This window comes from Passer domesticus, chromosome 4 (assembly GCF_036417665.1).
Source record: "Passer domesticus isolate bPasDom1 chromosome 4, bPasDom1.hap1, whole genome shotgun sequence".
Taxonomy (NCBI): domain Eukaryota; kingdom Metazoa; phylum Chordata; class Aves; order Passeriformes; family Passeridae; genus Passer; species Passer domesticus.
The window spans coordinates 58,573,071-58,592,469 of record NC_087477.1 but is presented as its reverse complement, the minus strand read 5'-3'; the positions used below and the strand labels follow the sequence as shown (position 1 = coordinate 58,592,469).

The 19,399-nt window shown below is 38.3% G+C and overlaps 2 protein-coding genes across 4 annotated transcripts in view; both read right to left on the bottom strand.

The window, feature by feature from the left end:
* Positions 1-2,990, bottom strand: part of NFXL1 (nuclear transcription factor, X-box binding like 1) — a 45,644-nt gene extending 42,654 nt beyond the window's left edge. Inside the window, exons 1-3 of one of the 3 annotated variants that reach the window (XM_064418240.1) lie at positions 2,951-2,990; positions 1,014-1,184; positions 564-673 (exon numbers count right to left, since the gene is read on the bottom strand). In XM_064418240.1, the coding sequence (XP_064274310.1) occupies positions 564-673; positions 1,014-1,184; positions 2,951-2,975 (306 nt within the window). In that variant the 5' untranslated portion in view covers positions 2,976-2,990. Of the gene's footprint in view, positions 1-563; positions 674-1,013; positions 1,185-1,906; positions 2,056-2,289; positions 2,597-2,950 lie in introns of those variants that run through there. The other 2 variants (XM_064418238.1, XM_064418239.1) reach the window with 2 other exon arrangements.
* A 2,497-nt stretch (positions 2,991-5,487) lies between these two features.
* CNGA1 (cyclic nucleotide gated channel subunit alpha 1) lies at positions 5,488-9,974 on the bottom strand. Its single transcript, XM_064418241.1, has 7 exons — positions 9,863-9,974; positions 9,591-9,657; positions 9,178-9,210; positions 8,971-9,072; positions 7,992-8,099; positions 7,747-7,853; positions 5,488-6,929 (listed from the first exon to the last, which is right to left on the bottom strand). Exons 1-7 carry the CDS (start codon positions 9,972-9,974, stop codon positions 5,512-5,514), a joined length of 1,947 nt encoding a protein of 648 aa, XP_064274311.1. The 3' UTR covers positions 5,488-5,511.
* Positions 9,975-19,399: the final 9,425 nt, after the last annotated feature.

The window sequence follows — 19,399 nt, the reverse complement described above, 5'->3', positions numbered from 1 at the left end:
GTTATACGTGGTTTAGGTTCAAATACCTCTAACAGAAAGAGAAAAAAATATTGGTCCCATATAAAATGAAATTTTTCCCATATAAAATGTACCTATATGAAATAGGACAAACTTCTCTGACACACACAATGGTTTTTCACCAGATCAGCATTGAGGGCAGGAAAGTTTATCTTAGCTTCCCTGCTGTAAATCTAACAACAATATCTCTTAATGTTCTAGTATTTTGTGTTTTGCTTTGCTACTCCATAGCTTACTGAATACACAATTGCAAGCACTGGTACTCAAGCACTTATCTTTGTCACCTGCTACTACCTAAAACTTAAAAATAGCTATTTTACACAATAATAACAAACATATGACAAAAACAAGACACATTCTGATTACAAGCTACACATATTACCACTTACGTCTTCCAGTGTTTCAAAATCCAAAGATGCCAAATTTGCATTTAGTACTTTCACCATTTTAAAGCTATCAATCCCAAGGATAACCTCAATATTATAATACAAGTTATTCAGACAGTAACATTTGTTTTGTTCTAAAGATTACTGTAAAGTACTTACAGCTTGGTTCCTTTTAACTGAAGCAATGCAGATGAGACATGTCATGGCTCCTGACTGGAAAGCCTCATTCATGTACTGTCTTGTACGTTCCAGTTCACTTGCATCTCCATCTTTAATGGATAAAGATTTTTAAAGCAATTAGTAACATTTGATCTGTTATTTTGTACATGTTGAAACTGCTGCAAAAGTACTTTCTCTCTGAATAAAACCAGTCATGTATTATTAAAAAGGCCACACTTAAGACAGTTAAAAGCTATACCATTGCTTCTGCACGAAAAGACAAGAAGTGCAGCCAGCAAGCACTGCTGGGATAAAACATTTTTAATGTAAGACATCATGATATAGTGCCTTCCTTCCAACTACAGTAAAATTCTAATACACAATGATAATGCATTGCTTATGCTTTCAGACTAAAATAAAAGTCAATAAATGAAAAAAAACAAACATTACCAGTTTGACTGGTGTAAATGGTAAATGTTTTGTCCAAAATCTTCCCTTGTTTTAGTTCAGCATCTTCATCATCATCTTCAGACGAGGAGCTTAATTGGTCTTCAACTAGCTTTTTTGCTGCAGCCTGATTAGCCTTCTTAATTTCATCAAATTTCTTCAGTGAAGATAATTCTATTAAGAGAAAATACTAATGATGATTAATACCATGATAGTTAATTGTAAACACCACATTCAGTTCTACATACTTTCAATTGTCCTTTTCTTTAAAGAGTTTGCTGATTTTATTTTTTAAGAGTATTACATCACATTTTCAATACCACACAAGAAGAAATAAACTGTATTTACTTCTTTACTGTGCATTATCATAAAATTCACAGCAGAAATTAGTATCTGTCAACTACTACTGACAAATCCAACCTAACATACCAGAATATAAGCAACTATAATGCTGCTTTATGAAAGGGACACTTAAAAAAAACCTAGACATCCCACACAAACACAACTGTGACAGCATGAGGAAGAGAAGAACACCACATGACGTGCAGTTTTGTCTATAACAAATTTTCAGTTGTTATAACTTGCAGATACCATACAGGTAGTTCTCGAGCATTTGGTATTTCTTAAATTATTACTTTCACTGATCTCCCTCAAATTCAACAAATCTTTACTGCAATAGTATATTCATGCTATTTCCACTAGACCCAATATATTAGCGGGTTTTGTCACGTTTAGGTTTTTAGCTTTTCTTACGAAACTGTGCTGCCACTAAAGAGTTCTGTATGTGCTGCTTCTCTGCTGTATTTCCCGAGGACGAACTTGCCCTCACAGCTGCCGCGCACACCGAGAGCCCGCACCCTTCCCGGACAGGAGCAGTGCTTCCCTGACCAGCGCACCTAACGCTGTCTCCACCGCGCAACTGCCCCGGCTGTTTCCAACCAGAAAGAAACATTTCATCCATTGCTTCACACTTTACTCCTCTGCTCCGAGAAGGCGGTGCATCCTGTGCACGCTGGCGAGGGCTCAGCCCCTCGCTCCTCGCCACTGCCCGAGGCCTCCGCGTCTCTCCCCGGCAGGAACCCGCAGGCAGCGCAGGGCACATGGCGAACACGGGCTCGACACCGCCGAGCAGCGCGGGAGGGGGGCCGGGGCCCGCCAGCCTCCCCTCCCCGCGACACCGGGGACAGCCCCGACCTCGCACCTGCAGGGGCTCCGGGCCACCGCCGGCTGCCCAGCCCGGGGCCCGGCAGCGCGGGTAGGGGCGGAACGCGACACTCACCGCTGGCCCCCTCGCTGATGGCCCCCGCTGCCGCAGCGCGGGCACCGCCGCGGCCCTTGGCGGCCGGGGGCCGGGCGGCCGCCCCAGAGCGAGCGGCGAGCTCGTCCCCGGGCCTGCCGCGGCCGCGGCCCCGGCCGCCCTGACGCCACTGAGCCTCCATTTGTCCCTCGCCAGAGAGCGAAGGACGGCGGTGGGACCAGACCCTCCGCCTGGCCCTCGCCGGCACAGCCGCCCGGAGAGCGCTCCGCCCGGCCCAGCCCGGCCTGGCCGCTCCGCCCGGCGGTGGAGGCGGCGGCGCCGCCGGTGCTCCCGCGGCAGCGCGACTACAGCTCCCGGCGCCCCCCGCGCGGCGGGCGGGACGCGCCCGGCACCGCCTCAGCCGGCAGGGCTCGGCGCCGGGGCTGCGGCTCTGTCCCTGGGTCACGGAGTGTCCCAGCTTGGAAAGGGTGTGAGATCACCGTCATTAGCCCAGCGCTGCCACGTCCGCCATTGAACCATGTCCCCAGGTGCCACATCCATACGGCTTTTAAACACGTCAAGGGATGGTGATGTACCACTTCCCTGGGCAGCCTGTCCCAGTGCTTGACAGCCGTTCCGGGTGAAATTTTTCCTAGTAACTAGGAACCTAGTTACTAATCTAACTAATCTAAACTAATCTAACCTCTCCTGGCGCAACTTGTGACCATTTTTTCTAGTTCTGTCTCTTGTTACTTAGGAGAGGACACCGCCCCCCTTCCCCTCACTACCGCCCGCCCCCTTTCAGGTGCTTGGATCGAGCGGTGATCCCCCCGAGCCTCCTTTGCTCCGCAGGGAATTTCTGCCAGCTGCTCCTGCAGCATGCGGCTCTGCCAGGCATTTTCTTCACAGCTCCTGTAACTCCTATCATTACATAGCTCCTGGAGTATGAGAGTTAAAAACCGACCACAAAGTCTGTTTAGAAACTTGACTGAAGCACATCCAGAAACTTTTTGTACACAGAAACGTATATCGAGGAACCTGTGTGCTTCCCAAGCCCTGACAAATAAAGGCAGGTTGAAATCATTTTATTGACATTTCCTTATAGCACGTTATGTCATGTGCCAGGAGGAAACTTTGCATTTAGCCTTTTTCAGCAAATACCTTCTCATAAAAGTAGTTATAGAAGATTTCCAATCATAACTAGTCTGTAAATAGTAAGCAAAGCACTGGAGATAAAGTCTGGTTTTCTGTTTTATTTTGAAGTGGTTTAAATCAACGAGTTCTTATTCTCAAGAAAGAGGCAGCTAGTGAATACAATTCATGTCTTAGACTGAAGGATCAATACCAAAAAAACCAGTAGATACCTGCCTTTTTAAATTAAAACTTCATATCACACATTTATCTAATAAAAAGTCTTAAGCACTTGAACAAAGGAGAGAAGCGCTTTCTAAGTGCCTAGTAGCTGTACAGGATAGGTTGCTCCTGGCATACAGATTGCAAATTATATCCAAGACCTGAGCTGGAAGAATGCTGATTGCAAAGTCCAACTCTCACAATATAGCTACAGACCAGAATAATTCTTGTTCCTGTGTACAGGGATAAAATCTTTACTGACAGGATGGCATACATTTCCCCTCATCACCTAATGAAGCTATTTATCATTCAAAGCACAGGATCAACAGGACATGAACAGCCGTTTTGTGTTTATATCTACCCTTGTTGTTCCATATATATCCTGTGCATAAGGTTCTTCATAAAATTTCATCCTTGCAGTAAAACAGGAGTTATTTCTAAATCTCTGGCATGCTGGAAAGCATCAACATTACAAAAAAATAAAACAGCCAGAAAGGAATGCACTTTATAAAATACCCAATTTATATTATCTCCATCTCATTAAGGAGAGAATGCAAGTGTAGGGATATTATTGACAATAACATGTACATAGGTATTTTTAAGGGTGGCAGTCCAGTTGCTCAGAATAATACAATTTCTCTAAATAGAGAATTATGGATTCTCTCATTACCGTCCCTTTCTTCACTCCTTTTCATCAAACTTATCCAATGTTATGTGCCTATGAACTAATTCTACTGAAAATACCCACCTGCAAATACTCAGCTGAGACTATAACTGAGCAAACCATTTTTTTGCCAATGGAAAAATACATAAATTAGGGGAAAATCCAAGGTGATAATGCATCTTAAAGCAGTTGAAAATTGATCTAACATATGAATCTACAAGCTTTACTATCTCAGAAGTAGTTATAAAAAAAGAAATTATCAGTGGGAAAAACCAGCCTCTTTAGTCATATTCTTCCCCCAACAGCATCTACAGAAGATGCTGTAGGAAGAATTTGGCCTGTTGCTGTTGTGTCTTCCTCTTGCAGTCTGCCAGCATAAGCAAGTGTTACATTTTTAATTACAAATCTTCAAAACTTGATAGTCCATGTTCTGCAGCCACATGATTACATGGAACAGAACAATCTTCAATGCATATATTTATTTGTATATTATTTTTTATTATTGTGAAAAGAACACTAGATAATGAGCCATCCATATCTTTCATATTGATGCTTGCATAAAGTTGTATTTTCTCCTCTCTGTATTCCAGCCTTTGCATGTTCTATCCTGAAAAAAGGGATATTTCAAACTGCCCTCTTATATTCCAAGAATCAGCCAAGGTGGACCCAATGAAGTAATAGTATTTTCCAAATCTTACAGCCTTCAGTATTCTCATCTACATTGTAGGTGACAGTAGATAGTATTAGTAGATATACTTAATTTTTTATAATATTGCATACTTAATTTCATGTTAATCAATAGATATTAAAATGTGTTCATTTCTATACAAATTTAATATAAATGTTAATGACTTCAAATAATATCATTGTTACCAAAACTTTCATTCTTTCCATAAGCAGACACAAAGAAATTATTTTAAAACAACCAGCAAAACTTCCAATATTTTCAGTATATGACAATGTATGTGCATCTGCCATAGAGCAGCATTACAGAGAGTACAAAACACATTAGCAGATAATAATTCCTGTTTGTGCAAGAGCAAAGTGTTATCTTCCATTCTCATCCTTGATTCTTCTTTTTCTGCCTCAAAACTGCCAAATACACGCTACTTGTAGGAGATTAGTGACATTGTCTCAACAAATAATCTTTTTGTAATTACTAGTCAAGCACTACAAAGATTAGAAATTAATGTGTTCAGCCCCAGTCAGGATTTGACCCTCAGTCTTATTGGCAACTTCCATTGTTTTTATTCTGCTTTTGACAATCCAGGTTTATCTGTGGATGGATCTGCTTCTTCTAAGTCTGCAAATTCTTCCTCTATAACTGGCTTCAATATTTTCTCTATTTGTGTAAGTCTTTTTTTCATTTTCTGTTGTGCACCTTCATACTCAGCCAACAACCTGGCAAACTTTGTTTGCAGTCTGTCCATAGCACGTTCCATGTAGGCGACCTTCTCTTCCAGATCTTTAGGATCACTTCCTAAATTTGCAATTTCAATGTCCAGCAACCCATCTTTCATTAGGATTTGCTTGCCTTTTTCTTCCAGCATAGCCTTTGCATCCGGGTACTCTGTTAAAGCCTCCATGAGATCATCTTTAGACAGACAAAACAAGTCCGAGTATCCAATACTTTTAATATTGGCTGTTCTTCGATTGCCAGCTTTGCTACCCTTGATATTAAGAATGCTGATTTCTCCAAAGTAGCTGCCATCACTTAGGACCACAAATTGGGTAACTCCATCATCAGCAACTACTGCCAGCTTGCCTTCTTTGATAATGTACATTTCTCGTCCAATATCTCCTTTTCTGCAAATATAATCTCCAGGACTGTATACTTGGGGCTGGAGTTTCAAAACCAGTTCAACCAGCAAACCTGCTTCACAGTCCGCAAAAATCCGAACTTTTTTTAGCGTTTCCAGGTGAACGTTGATTGCTATCTCTGCTCTTAGTTTATCTGGCAGATACTTCAAGACTTCCCTTTCATCCACAGCCTTTTTGTTTGTCCACAGGTAGTCAAACCACTTTATAACTCTTTTTTCCATGTCCTTACTCACATTCCGAAAGTGCATGTACTGCTTGATAGCATCAATCCTTGCTTGGAACTCTGCCCTGGCAGCATTCATGTTGGAGATCATTGAGCCCACGTTACCAACAATGGTAGCAAAGATCAGTACTCCAACCAAGAAGTCAACGACCACGAAGAAATACTCAGAATCTCTTACAGGAGGGGGGGTTTCACCGATAGTAGTCAGGGTCAGTGTTGACCAGTAGAGACTGTAGACATATTTCCTAGTCAGGCGGGCAAATTCAGGATCTGAGGTGTTGGGGTACACCCACGTGTCAGCTCCAAATCCAATGGCTTTTGAGATGGAGTAGTACACACAAGCGTTCCAATGAATAATAATCACAATGTACATGACAAGGTTAGAGATCCTGAAGATATTTGGGTAGTTTGTTCTTGTTTCTGTTCTCTGGAAGAATTCAAACATCCGAGCTACTCTGAGTAGTCTGTTTATTCTTAATTCTGGGTAATTCAATCCTAACTTAAAGTATAAGAGATCAGTTGGTATGATTGACAGAAAATCTAGTTTGAATTGAAAAGATTTCTTGTATTTCTCTTGTAGCTTATGTTCTTCTTTCACCAGAAGACCTTGTTCCAGGTAACCTAAAATAAAATTGTAAGTAATAAAAAAAGCTACAGGTTCAAATATGTTGTCTTTAAGGTCAGTCCAAATCTACTTTGAAAAATATTTTGGGTGCAAATTCCATATGGAACATAACTTCTCTTACTTTTTACTATTTAATTTCTTATTTCCAAATAGTCAGCTTACTGCTATATGGTTCAGCTATGAAAGATAAAAAATTCTAGATCTGAATATTTTCCTCCACTTTTCCACTATGGTGAACATCTGAAAAAAGCCCACATCTTCCCCTCCAAAGAAATCTCCACAAGCTATAGGAAGGGTGATCAATGAGGAAAATAATCTGAACACAGGAATTGCCGTTCCATTTTGAGTGTATCTACTTAATAGCTCCATAAGTTAATGTTTTAAAATAAATAGTTGTAGCTGAAGTTAATGGGATGTCTTGCTTGCTCAATGGTCTTGAAAATCAAGCAAATACTTGAATCTCCCATTAATACAAAAACCAGATTTAGGTGCTGGTTTTTCAGAACCCCTGATCCTCTCTTGGCTGCACTACGTGTTTCTTTTGTCTTGGTGAGTCAGCTGCAGGCAGAACAGCTTGTACCTACATATCTCAAACTTTATGTGTCCTTTGAGTAATATATAAAATTTCATCAGAATTTCTCCTACTTTTATAGTAAAGCTGCAGTCTTTCAGAAACCTAACTGAGTGTCTTTTTTCACTATTTCATCTCATCAAGGCTATTCAGATAAGAGAAGTAGTATGCTTTTGATTTAAAAAAAATTAAAACTGGCATAAATATGTAAAAAAGAATAATTAATCCTTTACTATATTTACCTGTCCTTGTCCGTACAAACATATCAGCAACATAAATGGCATCAGAAACATAATCGATAATAAACCATGCCACTAAGTAATCGTGCTGAAGCTCATCAAAACAGGCTCTGAATATGAGAAAACAAAAATAAATTACCATAAAAAAACAATTAAATACTTGTATGAATAAATGATTATTTTTTTATCTAGTCAGAGATATTATGATTTTCCAGAAGTTTTATGTAATCACTAAATGAGTACATCACCTAGCAATAATCATGGTCCAGTTGTACATGACAGGCATTGTGATGCAAAACAACCAGTTGTAATATATATTTCCTGCTGGATCAATGGTGAAAATATCTTTCTTCTTCCTAAGTGGTAAGCAGTGGGAAAAAAATAAATTTAATGAGAGACTTGAAATACACATCTCATTTTTGAGGAATTAAGCATTCCAGAAATTTTCGTTGTGAAATAAATAGTTTTTATCAAAATTAAGCTTCTGTGCTCAAATGCATGGAAGATATGAAGGTGGAACAATGTGGTGTGACACAAACTTTAGAATCTAAATTTTGCTGAGCAAAGTCAGCTTGGCAGTCTCACTTCACTTTATACTGCCAAATAACTACCCAAATAACTCTCTTGTCTGATAATTTATTTTATCATGTAAAATAAAAAGATTATATGACTACTAATTTTTACATTAATATAAATTATGAGATGAATCATGCCTTTCTCACAGGGAAAGTCTAGCCCTGAGGAAGATAAAATATTGGTACAGTTTACATAAAGAAAGCAAAGGACATCATACAACACAGGTTTTTACTGCACTGTTTTGAGTTTCTCTTCCTTAGCCATAAAATTATGAATTTACCAAGCAGACTAAAAAGCAACAACTTTTAGAGCATAGAAGAGTTTACTGGCTTGTAGGTGCCTTTGTGTGCGGAAGAGATTGCTTTATACTGGCACATCATTTGCTGCAGTGTGTAATACAAGAAATATTAGATAATCAGGATCCAGAGGAGATATATCTTGATTGATGTTTCAGATCACTTCCATGAATGCACATTTCTGTTAAGTCAAAACAACTCTACTCTAGGGAGAACAATAGCAGTCTTTACACATTCACTAAGAGTGACAGGACATCTAACTAAGAGTTTACAGGACATCTGTGAATGAATTTGTTCTTACATCAAAAGCAATTTTTTTATATAGCATAACTGGACCTAAACGAAAAATACTTACTCTTCTATATTTTCTTTCTTCTTCAACTTATCTTTATTTTTATTTTTCTCCTTTTTCTCTTTGTTCTTTTGTGTTTCTCCGTCCTTTTTTTTTTCAGGCTTGCTAAGAAATAGATTAACATTTTCCATTGTTAAGGACCAAGTAAAACATATGTGGAAAAAACCCTAAATCTCTTAGAAATAGTAATATTATTACTCTTCATCTTACCTCTTCTTTTCTTTTTTCTTTTTCTTCTCCTCTCTAAGAAAAAGAAAAATATGAGAGGGTCATGGGATGCACATCCTGTTTCTTTGACATCTATTTATTAGAAGCATCTGAATTCAGTAAGGATAACATTGTACTTATGTGTTTAGCCTTCAAAAAAGGTGTTTTACTTATTGCTTGTTATTTCAACTAGAAATACTTTTGTTTTAAATCAATAGATACAATATCAGTTACTTTGGTAATAAGGATGATCATCATTATAACTGACGTGCATGAAGTTGCAGTCTCTTTTGGGCTTACCTGAATGACATAGCTGTTTCTCATGAAACAATTAGATACTTATTATAATTATTTATTTCTGCTTTTCTAATCAAAATTGCAGTACTCTCATTTTATCAAATAGTAAAGATACTTACCCATCTTTATTACTATTATTGTTAATATTGTAGCATGCAAATACTCCAGGTAGATGTTGTTGCCTGGGAAACAACAAAACAGCACAGTTACATATCTGCTGAAATTTTAAAAAATCTCCTAAATATTTACAATAAGCAATGTACTGTAATCTTAAAAATTTCATTTATTACTAAGAGTGAAGAACATTATATGATAGCAAGTATATGTGCTTAGATAATCCTATGTAAATCATCAAACTAAAAAAACCCAAACCAACACAAAATATATTTGACATACCTGTTTTCCCCTTCGTGCATCAGTCCAGGGTCCTTACTGGTGTCATGCACTACCACAGTGGGAACAATTGTATGGGAGTGATGGGTCTCAATCACTCCTACCTTCATGGTCAGGTTTGTTTTAACTTGGGTAATTGAAGAAGACTGAATAAAAAAAATAATCGAGTCATTTCACCACTAGAATAAGTAGCTTTTTGGGGTTTTTTTGTTTGTTTTTTTTTTCCCTAAGAATGAATCCTTTACATTCTTGCTTTCCTGAAGACCAACAAGACTATTTGCAGTTTCCTGTCTCCCATGTCATTCCTGCCAGACCAGAAAATGACCTGGCAACTGCTACTAAAGGGAACATTGTACACATCTTCAGGGAAGCATTAATTTAGGCCTTTCCCCTGAGTTTTGACACATACTTTGGAAATATTTAAACAATTGTGTTTGAAACATCTACCACTGTTTCTCTGGGTTTTGAACCAAAGGCTTCAAACACTATCAAGATGGAGAAACAGATTCATGCACAGATGACATCCTGAAAACCCAACTAAAAAGTATCCCCAGGTTTTAGGTCCAAAGAAGTCTCAGTATATCCAATAACTGAGACATACATTCTGTTGAGATCAAAGAGTGGGTTCTGTAAGTAAGAGGGTAAGACTAATACAGTGGTTTACTTATTCATATAGCAGGTGGTATATAAACACCTAAACAGAAGTGTTAGTGGCTCTTTATGTCTGGTCTGTTCATCTCAAGGAAAAAAAAAAACAAACTGAAAATGTTTTATAGCTAATAGAGTGCATTCTACTGCATCATTTTCTAGCAATGATGTAATTAAATTCTACTCTCCTTTTTCAGCACTTATTCCTACAACACTCTCAGTTACATCTTGGCATCAGTGAGACTGCCAGCTTTTTAGGCATGAATTCTACCAGCATGATTTGCTCTTGCCAGGGCCATTTAGAGAGGATTATTAAACAGATATTGATACTATCCACTGCAGTAACAATATCCCTGTATGTGTGAAATCAGAGTACAAAGATCTCTGTAAGCCACAAACTGACAAATGAGTGTCTGTACCACTGAAAAGTGAAGTCAAATGCCATAGGGATTTTAGTTTTGAAGCAGTGTATTCTGGCACACCACGAAGGAGGAGCAGAATGATACAGCTGACATTGCTGCCAGACTTGACTTCCCTTATTTGTCAATGAAACTAAAAATATGCCTATATTTTTCCTACAGGAAACATATATTTTCCTTTCCCTACAGGAAACAGGAGGGGAAATCCATGTTTCCAGCACACATCAGACATGAATGACACACGGTGCAAAAAATAATACAGCAATATCACAGAATAACAGAATATTCTGATTTGCAAAGGACCCACAAGGACCACTGAGCCCACCCTTAAGTGAATGGCCCATACAGGGATCAAGCCCACAATCTTGGTGTTATTAACACCATGCTTTGACTAACTGAGCTCTAACATTCTACACAATAGAAAGATGAAAATTGAAGATTAATATGTGTTATTCTATTAATAGTCCTAAATATAGTCCAATATTACTGGTCAGTCTTTCAATACTTATCAGCATGGATCAGGTCTAAGACAAATAGACATAAAAATATTCTAAATGTCTAAGACATAGTAAACTTTAGGTTAGATTCATCAGGCGACTAAAAGCTGTACCAGGGTCCCCTGTGACTTACTGCTTGAAAGTGAGAGGATTGAAATTACATCAGGTTCAATTAAGTAGCTTTATATCTGCTTACAGGTGCTCTGAAAGCTCTATTAATGCTGGCACACACAATTCCATCCTGATTAAACCTATATCCTCCACAGGATCACACAAACAATGGTGCAAAATAAAGCTGTGTCCAATTCAGCAGCATACAAGTTCAAATGCATTAATCTCAAGAGAAATAATTTCTCTGACAGAGAAGAACTGGCTCTAAGACTGGCTGTAACCAGTCATTTCATGTTAGTGTTACTCACAGTACCGGCATTTCTACATCTATTTTTCATGTTTACTTTTGCTCTTTGAGCCTCAAAAAAAGAAAAAAGTTTGACTATGTGCTCTCCAGACATACTGATTTGTACTTGTTCTAGAGTTTAAAGATGATGATGATAAGTATAATAAAATAGAATGTGTCCAAAATCACACCAATCCAGAGTATGTAGCCTAAAGGCTGGGGAAAAAAATCTGTAACCTCTACATTCCCATCTTTTGCAGGTTAATAGGATTTTCTGTGCATTTTTTCAAATAAACAAATTCCTCTGGCTCTGTTGGTGTCTGTTGTAAGCAGAGACACTGTGGGATACCCTGTTCTGGGGAAGCAGCCATGGCAGCCATGCATAGGGTTTGCTGGGAAAGAGGAGCTGCCATTTGAGGCAGGGCTGGACATTTCATATTACTGAAGCACAGAAAGCACTAAATGGCATAGAAATTGAAGCATTAACTACCCTGGAGTCTTAAAATACCAAGCCTGAATGTCAGGCTTAGGTAAGTGCTGCACCAGGTTCTTTTCCTGTCAGTCAGGATGTGAGGCACAAGAGTATCCTCAAATTCCACTAGTCTAAAAGCAAATTGTGGGGAGTTTAAGTTCCCAAGTCTAAGACATAGAAGTGCTAATGCAGCATGTGCCCAGTGCAAGTTGGACAGACAGAAATTAAATCTAGTTTGGGGACTGTTGTTTTCTTGTTACAGCATTTGCCTATCCTGGGCACAGTAGAAAACATCACATTAAACTCAGTGGATCTGAATTCATCTTAATGCATTTTCAAGTGTTTCAAAATTTTTACTAAATTCTATCACTATCATGTTTCTTATTCGGTAGTCACACATATTTTTTCTTAAACTGATACATTGCCACAACTTATTACAGTACTTTTTAATATTGGGATGCACATTTTCACATTTTCATATTTAGGTAGCAAATTCAAAAGGTAATGGATGCTTTCTTGAGACATATTTTAGATTTTTACCATGTGGTTTTTACTGTATCATCCTAAATAGTTTCCTTTTACTACTCTGTATTTTTTAATGTAACTACTATGATAAACAACTGAGTTTTCCAGCATTATGAACTGAAAACTAATTATATTAATCACTGTGCATCAAAATCTTTAGGGCTTCAAGAAAATGAAGGCAGTATTTTACAGGATTGTGATGAGTAGAAGATCAGCTTCTGTCGCTTCTGCTCTTTTATTTTACATATTTTTCCCTTTCTTACTGGCCTACCACATTCACATCTCTAATCAATATTTTCACAGAGAAAGTGCTTTAAATAAGGTTACCCTGGAACAGATTAGGGCATCATATAAAGATCTTTTTTTTACAAAAAGCAGCAAAAAAAAATCTTCATTAACATTGAAATCTGCAGCAGGCTACAGCATGATCTGTCTTTTCTAACATGCTAAGAGTCCTTAGCAGTTCTGCAATAAGCAGTTTCAACAAGCAGTGTGTATGCTTACCTTAGGAATGTATTCTGCTGCTTCTACTAGAGATTTCAGTCCTTTAAATCAGCCACATTTCCTTACTACATAAGCAGAAAACCATGAAAAGCTAAATATAATCAACATTTCATGAATAAATCCCTTACTGATTGATTTCACAAAGAGCCAGCTCCCTGTGCAGTTCTCCGAATTATTCCCAAGGAAGGACATGGTTATTAGAGGAGGATTTCCTTGACCTAGTGATGGATTTTGAGATTTAGAGGGAGATGAAAGTGACAGTGGCAGTCAGTATTATCCTTCACCTGAGCAGAAGCTTACTAGCCCTATCTACAAGCACAAGAAGTGACAAATACTGGAGTGTGCTCTGTTTTCAAAATGAAAAAAAAATATTGTAAATAACTATATATTCAGTGTTGTCTACTTACTTGTTCTCTTAATATTGCAGATGCTTTTTAATTGTAGTAACAGTTTTTTACTGTAATAGATAAAACACCGTAAATGGAAATTTCCTGTTTATTTCAATGTGTATACCATATAGCTGGAGAAAAGAAAATAACATTTTAAATTACTTAAAGTTCTTAAATAATATAACATAACATATTTTGATGCTTAAAAATCCAGTAATAGTGGATACATTTTTAATGGAAAATGCCTGGATGATGAAGTTTTAAGACACTGAACTGATTTCCACCTCAGTATGGATTATGACTTTGCAAAATGGTTTAAGTAGCTGCATTCCTCCTCCAGTAGAAATGTGCAAGAGTGCATCTGTAGTGGCCAGAGAGTCAAGAAGGGTCCCACGAGGATCCTAGCATATACTTCAAAAGAGAAGATAGTATTTGGATACCTCACCTTCCACACTTCACTGCTGGATACCATAAGAATGAGGAAAATAACGTTCTCTGAAGTTTGAGTGACTAATTTTTCAATCTGAAATCTTGTACATGGCCCATTTTTGTAAAAGAAAAAAATAAGGCTCTTAAGCAGAAAAAAATAGGTAAATGTTGAAACTTGAATTTATATCTTTGCCACAACTGAGACATAGCTAAAGTTACTGAATTACATTCTAACTTTGCTTCACAAAAAGCAGAATCCAGGAAAGCTGTCCAGCCCATGGGACTCCAGGATTATTATATATTCGTTTCTATAACCAAGGGCAGCAGGAAAACATGCCATTAGCATAGGAACCAACTTAAATCTTGATGCCCAGGTGACTGAGTTTATGGATTTAATCATAAAACAAAAGCTCAGCACAGGTCAGCCTCCTGATGATAGAAGCAAATTAAACACATCTGCTGCTATGACTTTCTAACCCTGAAGACAGTCATTCCATTTTCCAGAAAAGAGAACATGCATTTGAAATGTAAAGAATAGAAATCTTTTTAAATAAGATAGTACAGGGCAACAAGGAAATGTATAATCTTATGCACAATGGAAGCCACATACACAGGTTTTGAGTAAGATATGCAACATAACAGATAAAGAAGTGAATAATCTTCTAAATTCTGGCTTATGCTTTACTGTTGTCTTTGAAGAGCTGAAATGCATCTTATCCTAAGATCGTAGATATTAAAAGAATCTCAGAAGGTTACTGCATCCAGCTAGTATTGAATCTTGATCAGATTTATCTCTGTCATTCTCCAGGGTTTTTCCCTCTCTTGCTGTCTGAAAGATGTCAGTGGTCAGTGCTGAGCAGTGTCTCTGTGAATATGTGTGACACTAAATGTTTGGGACATATTCCTTGTTACGTGTCACAAATGAGTTGACATACCTTTTTAATCTGGTATAGAACTGCCAGTTTTCTTATAAAATAATAAGTCCTGCAAAGCAAAACTAACTTATTTTTTTCTTTATTGGTTTACCCTGGAATTTTTCAAAGCTCTCAAACAGAGGAAGATGAGTCCTACTAGGCCTGGCCACTTCCTTGTCTGACAGTGGCCAGGACCTCACTAACCTGTGAAGAAGTTTGCAGGACAAACGCTGGATAGGTTCAACATAGTGGTGTCAATTCTGCCCTCCTTTAAAAGCCAGTTACGTAGATGTCATAGACTTCACTGATGATTATATTAGTTTAATGTCAATATTTTGTCATTAATATTTTTCCTGTCATTCTGTATTCCAGTGAAGTAACCTTGACTGATGGGAGAATGACTGCACTAATGGATTACTGTTTTAGTAGGCCAACTATAATCTGTTTTTGCATCTTGCATTGTCATCATCTGTAATTCTTCTCAATCCTATTAATTCTACATGTAGTTTCAGATACCCATAGCCAAAACACTAGATACATTACACATATGTGTGACTGATAAATTTAGCAGGTTTTAATGGCACCACATTGCATTCAGCTTACTGTGTTGAAGCTCTGTAAACAGATGAGTGTTTGGACTGGGATCACAGTTTTGGGAAGCTTATATTCTGCAAATATTGTTCTGTTTTTTCTAGTGCCGATGTGATTTCAGCAATTAATGTCATGTTGGAAGTGCTGCAGCTGAGAAGACTCCAGGGCATCTGGCTTATTTATGGTCTTATGTAGAATTCAGTGTCATGAAGCTCAATTTGCCCCAGTGAGGCTTGATGACTAGAAAACCATCAGTGCCAACAGCGTCTCCACCAGTAGGTGGTACTGTATTTTTACTTTAGGTTGATGGTGAGTGAAATAGAAGCAATTTAAGATGTGTGTTGCTGAGTTGGATTCTAATGTACAGATGAGGCTGGAATCACAAAGGCTCTCAGGCACAGAGCACAGCACCACACAGTGTGCTCAAACACTGTCTCAAAGCCTCTAATCATCATCATCCTCCATGTCCAGATCCCAGTTTCTGCATGGCTACTCTGCACAGGAACTAGCACTTCTGAAATGTCCACACTGTGTCTGGCCATGCCTGGCAGTTTCTTCTGTGACCTGAGCTGAACCTGCAGTAAGATTATCCTTCAGTCTTCCATGTTTGGTGGGTGTTTCTCCCCTGAGATGCCTCCTCAACTCCCAGGTTGAAACCTGCAAGGAACAAAGAGACTGGCTTATCAGAAAACTCTCTGTAAAATACTAGATCTTCATTCAAGGGTATAAATTGGATAAAAAATAATTGTAGTGACCCTACAGAAGCTCCAGAAGTTCTGTACAGTCAGTACTTCTGTTTAGCAGAATTTTATTTCAAGTTAAAATAACATAGGAAATCTTGGTTGGTTGCATGGAATAATGATGCTGAAACATATACATATAAAAGGGTGATTCAACTTATATTAATTCTGCTTAAACAAAAATCATCCATATATGACATTGCCACCAATAAGAGATGTAGAAAGTGCACTGTAGATAAAAAAGGTTTCATAAATCCAGCCTTCCATGTTATTCACTCTTTGTAGTATAGAAGGAGTGAAGATGACACTATCTGGGCATTTATAAGGGAACATATATACAACTAATCTCTACATAGCAAGTAGAGCAATCTAATAATTTTGAACTTCAGTCTAGAGACCTTTTTTTTTCTCAGTTGAACCTAATTTCTTCATGTATTGCTCCTGCAGGTCTGCACTAAATCACCGTGTAGTGGGGAAGATAGAGATCCCATGGTCAGAGCTTCATTCACAAATCTACTCCAGTAATTTTTGTGTGGCTACATGCCAGGAAAGGTAATGAATCTGTCTGTAGCTTCTGTATTGAACAGAACTCATGTTTGGACACTGTCGTGTAGCAACAACTGCTGGCAGAGTAATACAGAACAGGGAAGCTGAGCAATGAGAACAGGATTTCAAAATGCCACAGGCAATTTTCCTAAATAATAATAAAAGAGATAGCTCTTGCTTCATGTCTGCAACTGAACCAGCTGCACAGTGAACAGGTTTTCTAATTGTGGTGAAACTTGTCATCATCTTCAGTATTTACGATAATATAATTCAATACTGCATAAGGAACTCAATGTACATGCACATAAGAAAAAAAAATCCTCAACAAGATTAAAGAATTTATAACAAAGCCAAGGAGACACACAAATTATGGGAATTAAGTAGTTCATGGCTAACACAGAGGTAAAGAAGGGATTTATTAAGGCACAAAAATGATGTTTACAATGACTGTTTTAGTTATAAATGTAAAAGACTGAAATTGGCTAGATAGTCAGTGCTTCTATTTTTATGAAAGATCAACAATTAAAGTCAGTGATTGCTGGCTTTAAGGAAAGTTTCATGAAACCTTTCATATATTACATAGTTAATGAAGTTAGGTAACTACATAAGTAGCAGCATTTTAACATAAATTTTCTCTTGCATTTTCCAAACATTTAATGGGGGGAAAAATAGTGCAATAGCATAGAAGGGCATAGCAGGGTTTCATAGACATTTATTCCTCTTTGGGAGAAATGGAAACTGCCACAAAATTGCTTTGACTGTTACTACATGCATATTTTTACTTCATACACAAAAGGTTGATCTGTGCTTAGCTGTATCTGGCACAGCTCCAGGGAATTAAATGTGTCTGTGCTGATTTGCATTAGCTTATGATCCAGGCATTGCTCTAAATCAGTCATAAGTGTCATTTTGAATGGCAAATTGGCATCTGTTTTCTCTTTATGTCAGTTGATAAGATTGTGTATCAATACTTTATTTTCTTTCCCATTTGACCTTTACATGTCATCCAAAATAAAGAAAAATATATCAATGTTGATAAATTACTTTTATGTAGTTAGTTTCTCCCTGACATTGTCTCAAAGTTCTTCAAAACCAGTATGAAAACTGCAGGCATGCCTGAAGTATGCCTACTCTGTAATAATATTATAGATTGCAAGGTATTTGCATCTGTCCATTGACTTGGATTGCTGGTCACAAGTTTTTTGTGACTTCATTTTTTTTCTCTGAAGAAAAAGGGTCTCAGTGGTTTTTGCAGTTTATTACCATATAAAAATGTGAAGCATGTAAAGATTTTCAGCCAAGGAACAATAAGTATATAGTGTCATTTAAGTTGGAAAATACTCTTCAGATCATTAAGTACAAGTTAACCCAACACAATTACATTCACCACTAAACCATACCCATCACTACCACATCTGTACATCTTTTGAATACCTCCAGGGATGGCGAGTCCACCATTTCTTTAGGTGGCCTGTTCCAATGCTTGACAAGCCTCTGAGTGAAGAAAAACCTTCTCTGGCACAACCTGAAGCTGTCTCTTCTTGTCTGGTTGCTTTTGTCTTGGGAGAAGAGACCAACCTTCTTCTACCTACAACCTCCTTTCAGGCAGTTGTAGAGAGGTAAAGTTTATCCTGAGCCTCCTTTTCTCCAGGCTAAACACCCCCAGCTCCCTCACCACTCCTCACATGACTTTTGTTCCAGACCCTTCACCAGCTCCATTTCCCTTCTCTGGACTTGCTCCAGCACCTCAGTATCTTTCTTGTAGTGATGGGCCCAGAACTGAACACAGGACTCACAGTGTGGCCTCATCAGTGCCAGCTTCAGGGGGACAAAATTTTGCTGGCCACACTATTGCTGATACAGGGCAGGATGCCATTGGTTTTCCCAGCCATCTGGGCACGCTGCTGGTTCATGTTCAGCTAGCTGTCAACAAATGTGTAAATCAGATTAAACATTTTTTTCATTGATTAAATAGACTTTGATGTCCATGGCCTGCTAAAGGACTTGGCTGGTTCAGAAGCCCATCTACACACATGTTAGCTGTGTTTTTTCTCTGTATTCTTGCTCTAGGTACTGCACCACCGTGAAGCTGTGAGCAGCAGGTCAGCAAGAGCTGTGCCAGAGGAAGAGGTGGTCTTTGGCAGCTCACCCTCTCCCACCCTTCTCTGCTGCTTCAGCAGGACTTTGTGGATATTACCACTTCCCTTCTCAGCAGATCTGCCAACAGAGTCACTTGCAGGATTGCAGCAAGCTCAAAAAATTGACACATTTTTTCAGAAACAGGGATATGAACAAACAGAATTGACAGATCTGAGAGGACACAGAACAAAAATAGGATTTGAAGCAGACATACATCTGTCCATGTATGTGGTTTTATCCTATGGGCATGCTTATGTTGTACAAGAAGAAGATCACAGTTTTCTCCCAAACTTTCAGATTACGCTCTAAAATTTTAATTTAACTC

Coding starts and splice junctions, on each gene's coding strand:
- CNGA1 (XM_064418241.1), bottom strand. CDS start 9,974: ATGAAGGTAGGAGTGATTGAGACCCATCACTCCCATACAATTGTTCCC. Junction 9,658..9,862: donor CGAAGGGGAAAACAGGTATG/TCAAATATATTT, acceptor TTTTGTTGTTTC/CCAGGCAACAACATCTACCT. Junction 9,211..9,590: donor AATAATAGTAATAAAGATGG/GTAAGTATCTTT, acceptor TCTTTTTCTTAG/AGAGGAGAAGAAAAAGAAAA.